The 13238-nt window shown below is 34.7% G+C and overlaps 2 protein-coding genes across 4 annotated transcripts; one reads left to right on the plus strand and one right to left on the minus strand.

Annotated features, from left to right (window-relative positions):
- Positions 1-3060: 3060 nt before the first annotated feature.
- LOC111241594 lies at positions 3061-4128 on the minus strand. Its single transcript, XM_022780268.1, has one exon. The coding sequence runs from the start codon at positions 4126-4128 to the stop codon at positions 3061-3063; it is 1068 nt and encodes a 355-aa protein (XP_022635989.1).
- Positions 4129-8280: 4152 nt separating this feature from the next.
- LOC106762248 (protein SUPPRESSOR OF npr1-1, CONSTITUTIVE 1-like) lies at positions 8281-12686 on the plus strand. Of its 3 annotated transcripts, none has more exons than XM_014646036.2 (6): positions 8281-8906; positions 9141-10260; positions 10362-10428; positions 10625-10851; positions 11028-11744; positions 12179-12686. In XM_014646036.2, exons 1-6 carry the CDS (start codon positions 8380-8382, stop codon positions 12227-12229), a joined length of 2709 nt encoding a protein of 902 aa, XP_014501522.1. In that variant the 5' UTR covers positions 8281-8379; the 3' UTR covers positions 12230-12686. The 3 variants fall into 3 exon arrangements, with proteins under 3 accessions (XP_014501522.1, XP_014501523.1, XP_014501521.1); XM_014646037.2 differs by having other exon boundaries at positions 12146-12279; XM_014646035.2 differs by having other exon boundaries at positions 8282-8906; positions 11844-12686.
- The last annotated feature ends 552 nt before the right edge of the window (positions 12687-13238 follow it).

Here is a 13238-nt window from a genome sequence, read left to right on the forward strand (position 1 = left end):
GATAGGATTTTCTAGAATTCTATTTGGGCCTTCTCTACTTGGGCTTTTATCTTATAGGCCCAATAACAAAATGAATTTATATTTCAACACTCCCTCTTAAACTTGATTTTGTACTCCAAGCAAACTTCTCAGCTTCATGAAGACTTCTTTCTTCAGCGGTTTGGTGAAGATATCTGCTACCTGATCATGCGTCTTCACATATTCCATTTGCACATCCTTGTTGTTGATGCATTCTCGAATGTAATGGTAACGGGTGTGGATGTGCTTACTTCGATCATGGAAGACTGGGTTTTTTGCTAATGCTATTGCCGACTTGTTGTCCACGAAAATNTTTGTTNGTTCCACTTGTGGCAAGCTTAACTCCTTCAATAGGTTGCGTAGCCAAACAGCATGGCAAACGCATGAAGTTGCANCTACATACTCTGCTTCACATGTAGACAAAGTGACAATAGGCTGCTTCCTGGACATCCAAGTAAAAGCTGTGTCTCCCATGTAGAACACAAATCCACTTGTGCTCTTTCGGTCATCCATATCTCCACTCCAATNGCTATCACTATATCCAACAAGCTTGTAATCGTTAGAAATGGAATAATATAGGCCAAAAGTTGTCGTACCTTTGATATATCGAAGAATCCTCTTCGCAGACTTAAAGTGAGTAGTTGTTGGAGCTTCCATGTACCGACTCACGACTTCAACGGCATAGAGAATGTCTGGTCTTGTACAAGTTAAATAGCGCAAACTTCCAACAAGACTTTTATAGAGGGTTGGATCCACTTTTTCTCCCTCTTCATCCTTACTCAACTTGATGCCGCATTCCATAGGAGTACCAACTGGATTAGCATCATCCATCTTGAACTTCTTGAGGAGGTCTTTGACATAACTTTCTTGAGTAATAAATATTCCTTCATTTCCTTGCTTTACTTCAATTCCGAGATAATATGCCATAAGCCCCATGTCGGTCATTTCAAATTCCTTGGTCATATCCTTCTTGAATTCCTCAAACATGCTTGGATTGTTCCCTGTGGATATCAAGTCATCGACATACAAGCATACAATCAAAATATCTTTACCTTGAGCTTTGATATAGAGTGCATGCTCATATGGACACTTGATGAAATTTGCTTCTTTGAAGTACTTGTCAATCCGAACATTCCAAGCTCTCGGGGCTTGTTTCAATCCATAAAGAGCCTTCTTTAATCTCAAGACTTTATCTTCTTCTCCTTTAACTTCATACCCTTATGGTTGCTCAATGTAGACTTCTTCTTCAAGAACTCCATTTAAGAAGGCAGACTTGACATCCATTTGGTGTATCTTCCAACTATTCTGAGCTGCTAATGATATGATAAGTCTAACAGTTTCTAGTCGAGCAACAGGAGCAAATACCTCATCATAGTCGATGCCAGCCCTTTGACTGTAGCCCTTCTCCACCAATCTTGCTTTGTATCTCTGAACTTCTCCTTTGGAGTCCTTCTTTGCTTTGTAGACCCACTTGACACCAATTGCTTTGTGCCCTTTTGGAAGCGAGACTAGCTCCCAAGTGTCATTCTTCTTTATTGCCTCGATCTCTTCATCCATTGCATTTCTCCAACTCTTCTTTTCAGTTGCTTCTTGGAAGTTCATGGGCTCACAGTTTGCAAATAGACAAAATAAGGTAACATTGTCTAGATTTTCAGTTACCTCATAAATTTCTTGGAGATTTCGAAAACGTGGAATTCTTTCACTTGAGCTTTCATCATCTTGAAGAGTTGTATTTGGTGAAGTGGGTGGAGTAGCAGGTGCCTCTTGTGNTTGTTGTTGTTGTTGTTCCACATCATCTTCTTCAACGCACGGGAANAAGGTATGGTCCTCACAATTTGTCGACCAATCNCATTCTCCTTCTTCATCAAACACTACATTCCGACTGATGATTGTTTTCTTTGAATCAGGATTGTAGAGTTTGTACCCTTTGGAGTTGGCGTCGTAACCAATAAAGATGTATTTTTCACTTTTGTCATCAAGTTTACTTCGTTTCTCATCTGGNACATGCANATGAGCTATACTTCCAAAGACTCTNAGATGAGAAATACCTGGCTTTCTTCCGCTCCATGCTTCTTGTGGTGTTTTTCCATTAACGCTTCTTGTTGGAGAGCGGTTGGTTAGATAGACTGCACATGCAACGGCTTCAGCCCAAAACTCCTTTGGAAGTCTCTTGCTTTTAAGCATGCTCCTTGCCATCTCCAGGATAGTTCTATTCTTCCTTTCCGCCACTCCATTTTGTTGAGGGGATCTTGGTACTGTCAATTGTCGTCTGATCCCATTGTCTTCACAATACTTCTGAAACTCTTTTGATGTGAACTCTCCTCCACGATCGGATCTCAAAGCTTTGATTAGAAGGCCACTTTCCTTCTCAACATGGGCTTTAAACTTCTTGAANTTCTCNAATACTTCTGATTTTTCTTTTAAGAAATATACCCATGTTTTTCTTGAAAAATCATCAATGAAGAGAAGGAAATAATTACTCTTACCGAGTGATCTTGGCTTGATTGGTCCACACACATCTGTGTGAATGAGTTCTAATGGCTTTTGGGCTCTTGTGTCTGACTCCTTCGNAAAACTCAATCGAAATTGTTTTCCAAGTAGACATCCTTCACAAACTTGGTTGGGGTGAGTAATAGAAGGCAACCCTCTCACCATTGCCTTCTTGGAGAGCAACTCTAATCCTTTAAAATTAAGATGGCCAAATCGAAGATGCCAAAGCCATGATTGGTCTTTGTAGCACATCTTGAGACATTGTGGGCCATCACTTTGAATGTTGAGCACGAACATTCTATTTCTTGTCATTGGCACCTTTGTAATGAATCTACTTGTATTATCTCTTATAGAAAGGTTATTATTCTTAAGTTGAATATCATAACCTTTCTCTAAGAGTTTTCCTAAGCTCAAGATGTTGCTTTTCATGCTTGGCACATAATATACGTTGGAAATAAATTGATGTTCTCCATTCTTTAGTCGGATGAGGACATTACCTTTTCCTTTCACCGCCACCTTTGATTCATCTCCAAAAGCCACGTTTCCCTCTACTTATTCGTCAAGCTCTACGAACATGCTTCTTTTCCCACACATATGGTTACTTGCTCCACTGTCAAGGTACCACTGATTATCCTCGCCTTTATCTTGGCCCTTGTAAGCCAATAGCAAGGTACCATCTTCTTGACACCTTTCTTCAGCATAATTGGCTTTCTCTTCGACTTTATTCTTGTTAGGGGCTCTACATTCAGAAGCATAATGTCCAGACTTATCACAATTGTAACACTTGATTCGTGATTTGTCATACCTTGAATTCGAATTTCCTCTCCCACGACCTCTATTAGAGTTTTCTCCTCTTTGGTTATTGTTGTTAGACTTTCGTCCTTGTCCACGTCCATATGCACGCCCTCGTCCTTGTTCTTGATTATAACTTCGCCTTGATTGATTGTGTGCATTTTCTTCTTTTCTTGAATCAATGTGTACCTTGAGGACTTGTTCCACGATCTCTTCCATCTTCTTTTTCTTTTCTTCATAAGCTTGCAATGAACCAAGAAGTTGCTCTATTGACATAGCCTCCAAGTCCTTGGTTTCTTCGGTAATGGTGACAATATGTTCGAACTTTGGATCTAATGATCTAAGAATTTTCTCCATAATTCTTACATCATCTAGCTTCTCACCATTTCTTTTTAGGTTATTAGTAACCATTAAAACTCTTGAAAAGTAATCAGAGACTAGTTCTCCTTCCTTCATATGCAAAGCTTCAAACTCTCCTCTCAAAGTTTGAAGACGTACCTTTTTTACTTGATTTGCTCCCTTGTAAGAGATTTTGAGCTTCTCCCATGCTTCCTTGGCTGACTTGACTCCAGAAATCTTCTCAAAAGTATCTTCATCTAATCCTTGATAGATTAGACAGAGAGCTTTCTTGTCTCTCTTCCTTGAGTCTCTCAAGCTATCCTTTTGAGCTTGAGAAAGACTTTCTACATTCTCTGGCTCGGTGTGGCCCTTCTCGACCACCTCCCATACATCATGTGCACCAAGGAGAGCTACCATCCTTAAGCTCCAATTGTCATAGTTGCTCTTAGTGAGCATCGGGACTTGAAAGGGAACTCTGGTATTTGCCATTTCTATGAGGATCTTATGGCTCTTGATACCACTTTGTTGGGAGGAAACTTTAATGGCTAGAAGGAAGTTTTAAGATTGGGAGAGGTTGGAAGATAGTGAGAGGATGAAAGACTTGTAATATTGAAGGCTTCTAATCTTTTGGCTTGCATAGAAATGATACAACCATTTCCTATTTATACTAGTGGCACCTCCTTAACCAATGGCTAGGATCTTGCCACCACATCATTCATCTAAGAGCTATAATTCATTCTCTAGAACTTTCTAAAACATTCCTACAATTCTAAACTTTCCTAGAAACATCTTATGGATAAACATCCCTAGATATTTTTGTACATCATTCTAGAATCTTCTAGATAGGATTTTCTAGAATTCTATTTGGGCCTTCTCTACTTGGGCTTTTATCTTATAGGCCCAATAACAAAATCAATTTATATTTCAACAGAATGTTATGTTGTCACAATGTTAAAAAGGCAAATTACTGCCTTGTGAAAGCTAGTGGATCCTTGTCTCATATCTTCTCGTCTTATGTCTTTGGTCTCTTGTATCAGAATTATGCCTTACCTATTAGGCTTGATCATGGTAGTCAATGTATGATTGAGATATATCCAACTTTATATCCAAATTTACCAAGTTATCCTAGTCGAGATGTATCAGGCCCATCTTGACCTAGATGTATCAGGCATGCGTATGTGCATCAAGTCTTACATAATACACTAGCCCCTGCTTGTAGTAAACGAAGTATAACAAGAATCTCATGCCTTTGTGATGAAATTAAGAATACGATTGTAAGACCCGAGAAAATGCAAAACTTATAACTAATATGGTATAGAACTCGAGCATGTTCTATTAAAAATCACATGTCTTCACAAGGTGTTATGTAGCTCAGTTAAAAAGAACTATTTGATGGGCTAAGTGTACATGTTCGAGTCTTGATTAGAGCAATTAACTTTATGTTATGTAGCTCAGTTAAAAATCACGCAGTTCTGCAATATTAAGTTTCCTGAGGAAAAAAATAAATAAATCTTTCTGGTAATGTGTATAATTAATTCTCTTACGAAGTCAATGGTTTATGTCATCCTATTAAACTTTCTTTATTCCATAATTAAAGGGTTGCACGTCATTCCATGTACATAATTTTCCTCTCTTAAAGGGTAAACAAATGCTAACCTATCCATTGAAACTTTTTTTTTTATTTTATATTTTAAAAATAATTGATTATTCCTGAAACCACACTCAAAACCAACGTTTATATTCTATTATAAGTAATGATAATCGATTATTGTCAAATTGAAACACATCCTAGACATGATTCAAGCATTCAAACATACATACATCATCTTTAGATCACGTGAAAACATAGTTAACACATCATACAAGCATTCAAACATCACATACCCATGTAAACATACTCAAACACACATAATACATTGCCTAAATCATCTAGATCCAATCGTTGACATGTTATATACCAAATAATAGGGTGCAAAAGAGTCTCCGATAAAAACACCAAATAGGGTTTTCAATTAGCCAAACTAAATAAGCATAATGCTTACAAATGAGAACTAAGAAGATGAAAATTCTCCAAAATAGAGTTGCTAATACAAGGTTGTTTTCTCCTAAACTAGAGCTTTGATTGACAATCCAAATGGTCAAACTGAAGAACAATACGCAGGAAACCCATTGTTCAAAAATTAGTCTGATCCAACAGTGAACAATTTCACAACAACGAAAACACCAGTGTAGATTTTATGTTTTGCAAGAATGACTTTTTCTCTTCCTTTGGTTGTTTTCTCTCAAACTAGACTTCCGCTTGACGATCCGAACTGTCAGAATGAAGAACCATACGTCTACAACCCACTGTCCAAAAATCAGCCCGATCCAACAGTGAACGACTTCAAAACGACGAAAATACCAGTGTAGGTTTTATGTTATGCAGGAATGACTTCTTTTCTTCCTTCTCTCTCACTTGACTTCTCCCTCCCTTCAAATGACTCTATTATGCTCTACTAATCTGACCTATCTCCACTAAACCAAAGTGAGATATAATGGTCCACATTATTTGTCCTATTCTCCACATAGGAAGGGAGTCAAATAACCTAACACTTATAACATATAATTGAATGGAAACCCCCAAACATCATAACTTTGTTCTCCCTTAACATCAAACATTTTGTTAGGCTAACCAAACAAAACATACATAATACATTCATTGGGAAAACCCAACACAAATATTACATAAACCTTATGCCTATGCATACATAAACCCTTGCCCAACAATAACAACATACAACCAGAATCATAATCACATAAAAACATATATCAAACAAGGATCATTAATCAAAATAACCAAGAACACATATATCATACAACAATAAAGAAACAAAGGTAAGCTTCCCGATATCATAGCCAATCCTAAAGCTTTATCTATACTTCCAAAACACTACTAAGCATCCTTTGCACCAAGGGTTTTGTGTTGTTCTTTCTTTTTTTCTTCCAAACGTCTATCTCCCATGTTTTTCTCTTTGATTAAATTTTTAAGGTTTCTAAACACCATCTTCCCTTTCTCTATATCGTAATATGTATAAATCAACTCTACCTAAATCTTTAATTTCCTTCTATCTCATATTTTCTAACCTTTATTTTATTTAATTCAAACTCGTTTACTCCCTATACCTCTTATTTAATTTCTTGCACCTAATTAATAAAAGATAAAAGACTTTTTCTATTTAGACAAACATATAAATAAAATAAAATAAATAACATAACAATTATATTCTAACAAAAATGTATACTCAAAAACACTAATTTCTCAATAAAAACCAAAGTCACATAATTACTTTATTTTTAAAACTTCTATTTTCTCAAATTTTACTATTATCTTGTGAAAGCTAACATGTTCTTTTCCGAGATGTTCTCCCCTTATATATCTTTAATATCGTGTATTTGATTTCTATCTACATATAGGTTTGATGAAAATAGTCAATATATGACTGAAATATATCAACCTTATATCCAAACTTACCAAATTATATATATATATATATATATATATATATATATATATATATATATATATATATATATATATATATATTATCGTGTATTTTTTTTCCGTCTCATCTTCTAATGTGTAATAGGAAATGCAGTTCGAATAATTAAATCATTTCAATTTCTGTTTAAACAATATAGAATTTAGTAATCTAGAATATATTAGTTTGGTTGAGTTTTTTGAGTTTAATTTAGTTTAGACAAATTAATTTTTTTTAATTTAATTAAATTTGAATGTAATTTGGTTTAGTTAAGTAAGTATATAGTGAAAATTAAGGTTGTGTTCACTTTAATTAATTTATTGTTGAAAGAGAATTTGAAAGATGGATTTAAGTATCGTGTTCAGATACAATAATTTGAGAGGAAATGAAAGCTCGAATTTCCGGGATCAACTGAAAATCCCGTCTCTCTGAAGAAAGGAGATTTGTGGGAAAAAGAAGTTTTTACAATATTAATTTCATTATCATTGTCTAATGTAAAATTGCAAAAGAAAAAGAAAAAGAATTCATTCTTATTTTATGAACGATGCTTTTTGGAATCGAATATGAAAAAATATATATTTTCACAAACATGTAACTGAATATATATTTACGTGATTAAATTTTGTGGTTTTATTTTATATTTTTGTGTTGTTTAATAATGCAGTAGGTGATCTATTTTTCTAGTTTTAATAATAATAACAAACACTAATAATAATAATAATAACAATAATAATAAAATAATAATAATAATAATAATAATAATAATAATAATAATAATAGTTTAAAAAAATCTTTAACTCATTATTGTCTGTGGAGAAACTGGGTAAAGACAAGGCTTTTTGTAAGAAGCTTCAACGAAAAAATCACAGAAAGAGACTGCAAAAATGAAACGCGTTAACTTTAAAATTCCACTACCAACCGAAGGATTCCGATTTACATTTCTTGACTGTTTGCCTGTCTTTTCGCAGGATTTCGTGATTTAAGAACTCGTAAATACGATTTGGTAATTATAATAATCACAATATACTTAGAAAAGATTTTTGTAAGAAGCTTCAACGAAACGCGTTAACTTTATAATAATACTGTGTTTAATATCATTTGATGTTTCTCTTACTTCATTTTACCTCTCTTTCCTTTCTCCATAAATTCAGGTCACTCCCTTACTTGCCCTCATAACAACTATCTCTCACTTTCCCACTAAAGGTCAGAGAACAAAGTTCCAATGCTGTCAGGGGCAAGGTCGCAGTGGGATTCCTCCCACGCCATCATCCATCGCACCTCTTCTTCATCTAATGCATACGATGTATTTGTCAGCTTCCGTGGTGAAGACACGCGCAACAACTTCACTAGTTTTCTCTTTGGAGCTCTCCGTCGACAAGGCATTCTTGCCTTCAAAGATGACCAATGTATCAAAAAAGGCGATTTCATAGCACCCGAGCTTCTACAAGCCATTCAGGGCTCTCAAGTTTTCGTTGTTGTCTTATCAAAGAACTATGCTTCCTCCACTTGGTGCTTGCGTGAACTGGTAGAGATATTTAATTGTTGTCAAACTTCAGCAAGACCTGTTATACCTATATTTTATGATGTTGAGCCTACCACGGTGCGCAACCAGAAAGGATGTTATGAGAAAGCATTTGCAGAACACGAAAATAGATTCAGAGAAGATAAGGTGAAGATGGAAGAAGTTCAAAGATGGAAAGAAGCTCTCAGAAAAGTGGCCGATATCTCTGGTTCGGAAATCGGAAATAAGTGAGCACTCTTCTCTCCCAATTCAATAATTAGTAACCTCAATTGATTTCATGACAAATCTAGCTTTATTGATATTTGGAAGTGCTTCACAAAAATTAAACTGCGGTGGCCTATATACTTTACTCTGCACCTTTTTAGCTTTATTCTGCACGTTATTATTTTATCCTAAAAATATATATAATCTTTTCATGTTCTGGTCATGATGATTTGCCCTCGTTTCATATAAATTTTCAGGCCACAAAATGAACAAATTGAAAAAATTGTTCAAGAGATAATATATAATTTGAGACCAAAAATTTTAAATCTTCCAAGGGATGAACTAGTTGGGATAGAGGATCGAGTTCAAAACTTAGGAAATATTTTGCGTTTCGACCTCCTTAATGATGTTCGAGTTGTCGGAATAAGTGGGATGGGTGGCATAGGAAAAACAACTCTTGCTCGGGCTTTATACGAAAGAATTTGTCATCAATATAATTATCGTTGTTTTATTGATGATGTAAGCAAAATATTTCTTGATTCTCGTTCGTTGGGCTTACAAAAGCAATTAATTTCTCAGACTCTAAATGAGAAAAATGTAGAGATTTGTAATGTTATCGAGGGAACATGTTTGGTGCAGTCCAAACTAAACAATGCTAAGGCACTTATAGTTTTTGACAACGTTGATGAAGTTCAACAACTAAGGATATTTAGCGGAAATAGAGACAATTTGTTGCGAGAATGCTTAGGTAAAGGGAGCAGAATCATCATAGTTTCTAGGGATGAACAAATATTGAAGATACATGGAGTGGATGATATTTATCAAGTTCGACCGTTGATATGGAAAGATGCTATCCAACTATTTTGTAGAAATGCTTTCAAAGTTAATTACATTTTGAGCGATTATGAAAAGTTGGCACATGAGATACTATCACATGTTGAAGGTCATCCCTTGGCAATTGAAACAATTGGGTCATCTTTGTTTGGCCGAAGTTTGTCACAATGGAAAAGTGTATTGAAAGGGCTAGAAGAAAATAATAAAAGTAAAAATATTATGGATATTTTGCGCATAAGTTATATTCAACTGGAAGAAAAATACAAACAAACATTTTTGGATATTGCTTGCTTCTTCAATTATTTTCACGAAGAACGTCTGAAGGAAATTCTAAATTTCCGTGGATTTCATCCTGAAGATAGCATACAAGTTCTCATTGATAAATCACTCATTACTAGAGATTTCGATGAGAGAATACATATGCATAGCTTGCTAGTGGATATGGGAAGGTGTATTGTTCGAGAAGTATCACCTAAAGAGCCTATAAAGTGGAGTAGGTTGTGGACACGCAAAGATCTCCGTGATGCTATGTCAGAGAACGAGGTAAAATTTACATGTTTGATTATAAATTTTAGATTGCAATTATTTTAAAATTTGTAAATACTTTATTTAAAACATGCATCTAACAATGTGCCATGTTATAGGCAACTCGAAACCTTGAGGCAATAGTTCTTAGATATCACCTGGATGAGGTTGGTGTTAAAATCCCAGGTACGTAAACGTTGTAGTGGGAAAGAAGAAATTCCTGTGTTTTATTGAATGAGAAAGTGCCTCACCTAAGATTAAAGAAACTGAGAAAAAAAAAACTGTCGACATATGTAACCTGCTACTTCCTAATATTATCATAGACTATTCAACAATTACAAAACTGCTTCTAAATTTAGGGAATCATGCAACTGATTTACAGATGAAACAATCAAGGCGGATGGTCTATCAAAAATTAAACACCTGAAATTGCTTGATGTTCGGAACGTGAAGTTTTCGGGAAGTCTGAGTCATCTTTCGAATGAAATAGGATATCTTGTTTGGTACAAATATCCGTTTGAGTGTTTGCCTCAAAGTTTTCAGCCACACAAACTAGTTGAGTTAAACCTGTATGGGAGCAGTATTCAACGACTGTGGGAAGGCACAAAGGTAGTGTAAATTAATCTTTTATTTGTACTTCTTTTAAAAATAAAGAAAATAAATGACAAACTTTTTATTTTTAATTCCTTTATTCTTTGGTTAATTTATGGGGAAAAGAAATTAAAGAAAACCCAAGTGTCATTATTAATTTTGTTTTCTTTTTTTTTTTTTGCCTGTCTTTGTAGCCTTTATCCAATTTGAAGCATTTGGATCTCTCTCTTTGCAAAAGTTTAGTTGAGATGCCAGATGTAACAGAGGCCCTAAATCTTGAATCGATAAATCTTGAAGGATGTGGACAGCTCCAAAATCTCAATCCATCGATTGGGAGTCTGAGAAAGCTTGTTGTTTTGAAGTTGAGAGACTGCAAAAAACTAGTAATCTTATCCAATACTATATTGGGCCTAAATTCTCTTAAATATTTGGATGTCTACGGTTGTTCAAAAATAGGTAGTAATTGCTTACTAGATGAAACAGGGAACACAGAGCACATGATCAGCTGTTTGTCGCCCTCCTCTCCTCTCTCTTGTTTGTGTGAACTCGATCTAAGCTTCTGTAACGTAGTTCAAATTCCTGATTATATTGGAAAGTTAAGTTGCTTAGAGAAGCTAAATTTAAAGGGAAACAATTTTGTTAAATTGCCTAACCTCAAGGACCTTTTGAGACTGTATTTTTTAGATTTACGGAATTGCAAGCGATTGAAATACTTGCCTGATCTCCCTTCACAAACAGTCTTGCCCTCAAAACCTTTAATGTTGTCGAGATTCCCATCTTCAATGTTTCATGATCTCCCATACTATATGGATTTTAGACTTAGAGGATTAATTATTTTCGGCTGTCCAGAATTAGTTGAGATTGAAGAGTGCACTACAAAGAGTATTTTATGGACAATTCAAATTATTGAGGTGTGGATGCTCTTTCCTTCTTCTTCTTCTTCTTCTTGCTTTTTAATTTTTGTTTTGTGTAGGAGAACAACTACTAACCAATAACTTTGCTGGTACAAGGCGGCCTATCAATTGTCATTCCCTAGAACTTATATCCCTGAAAGTATTATGCCTGGAAGTCAAATACCGAGCTTGTTCAACAATGAGTTTGTGAACGTGGACATACAATACCCGGACAATAATTTCATAACCATTTATCCACCTCCCGTTCCGCATGACAATAATTTCATTGGTGTTTTGTGTTGCGTAATATTTCGTCTACACAATAAACATATTCCAATGGATTTTAGAACAGATCACATGTGCTTACATTATAAAGATGTTTCTATGGACGGACGTGATATTCATCCTTATCCTTTCAGATTGAGGTCGATTAACGCATTGTTGGATGACAGGGATTTTGCTGCAGTGGATGTGAAGAAATTTCAGTATCGCTGGGTAAATGAACAAGACCTAATTAACTTCAAAATAACCCATTGTGCAAATTTGACAGCTCGGAAGATTTCCGTAATTGAGGAAAACGGTTAGCTGCAGTGAAGAATTGAAGGCTTTATTATTGAATGTGGAATGTGGAAGTATGATTTGCAACCATCTAACCAGAGAGAGGCACAGTAGAAGCAAGAAGCAGCACTGCATTCAAATTATCCTTGAATAGGCACAATACTTCTCTCTTCTATAGATATACTTTTGTTTGCTTCTTTCAAGTTTTACAAATGCATTTCACATTTTGATTCAGAAAGTTATACTCTTATGCAGAGGCTTCTTTCAAGTTTTACAATTGATTGTTTCTCTGCATTTTCGCTGATTTTTCTCATAAGCTTCTACGATAAAACGCAAAAATGAAACGCGTTAATTCCACCACCAACCGAAGGATTCGAATTTATATTTCTTGACTTTTGCTTACAGACTAAGAGTCATCTTGACTTGTTACGTCCTAAAACTATTTATCGTAGGATGTAATGATTAAGATCATATTGATTAATACTTCTCATTTCTCAATTTCTTTTTAAAGTTTCATCTCTAAATCTACTTTTTTAATGGTCTCTCTATATAGTGTAATTAGTGTTATCACCCGTTCTACCTAATTTTGTTTACTTGTTAATTTTTATTACGAGTAAAAAAATTAATAGATTACTAAAATTGATAACAAAAGATATTTAAAGCCTCAATAACCTATTTTGTCCCATAATTTTTAATTTAATTTCAATATCGTTTTACTAGTTTTAGAATTCTCTATTAAATTTCATTTCTTTCTGAAACGTAATAATTTAATCTCTTGCATTAATTGATAAAAAAATAATCATGAAAGTAAAGATGCCATAAGTATTCTTAATAAAGAAGTTTAATTATTTTATTTTTCATTTTCTCCTCTTACAAGTTCTCATTAATAAGTGTATCCAAACAAGGCCTAAGACTCAATACATAACACTTAGAAGGCAAAAAAGGAAAGGAACA

The sequence above is a fragment of the Vigna radiata genome, chromosome 5, assembly GCF_000741045.1.
Source record: "Vigna radiata var. radiata cultivar VC1973A chromosome 5, Vradiata_ver6, whole genome shotgun sequence".
Taxonomy (NCBI): Eukaryota; Viridiplantae; Streptophyta; class Magnoliopsida; order Fabales; family Fabaceae; genus Vigna; species Vigna radiata.

What these genes read in the sequence shown, in the direction of transcription:
- LOC111241594 (XM_022780268.1), bottom strand. Translation starts at nt 4,128, where the DNA reads ATGGCAAATACCAGAGTTCCCTTTCAAGTCCCGATGCTCACTAAGAGC.
- LOC106762248 (XM_014646035.2), top strand. Translation starts at nt 8,380, where the DNA reads ATGCTGTCAGGGGCAAGGTCGCAGTGGGATTCCTCCCACGCCATCATC. An exon ending in GACTGTGGGAAGGCACAAAG is followed by an intron (nt 10,852 to 11,027) that starts GTAGTGTAAATT and finishes CTGTCTTTGTAG; the next exon opens with CCTTTATCCAATTTGAAGCA. An exon ending in GGACAATTCAAATTATTGAG is followed by an intron (nt 11,745 to 11,843) that starts GTGTGGATGCTC and finishes TGCTGGTACAAG; the next exon opens with GCGGCCTATCAATTGTCATT.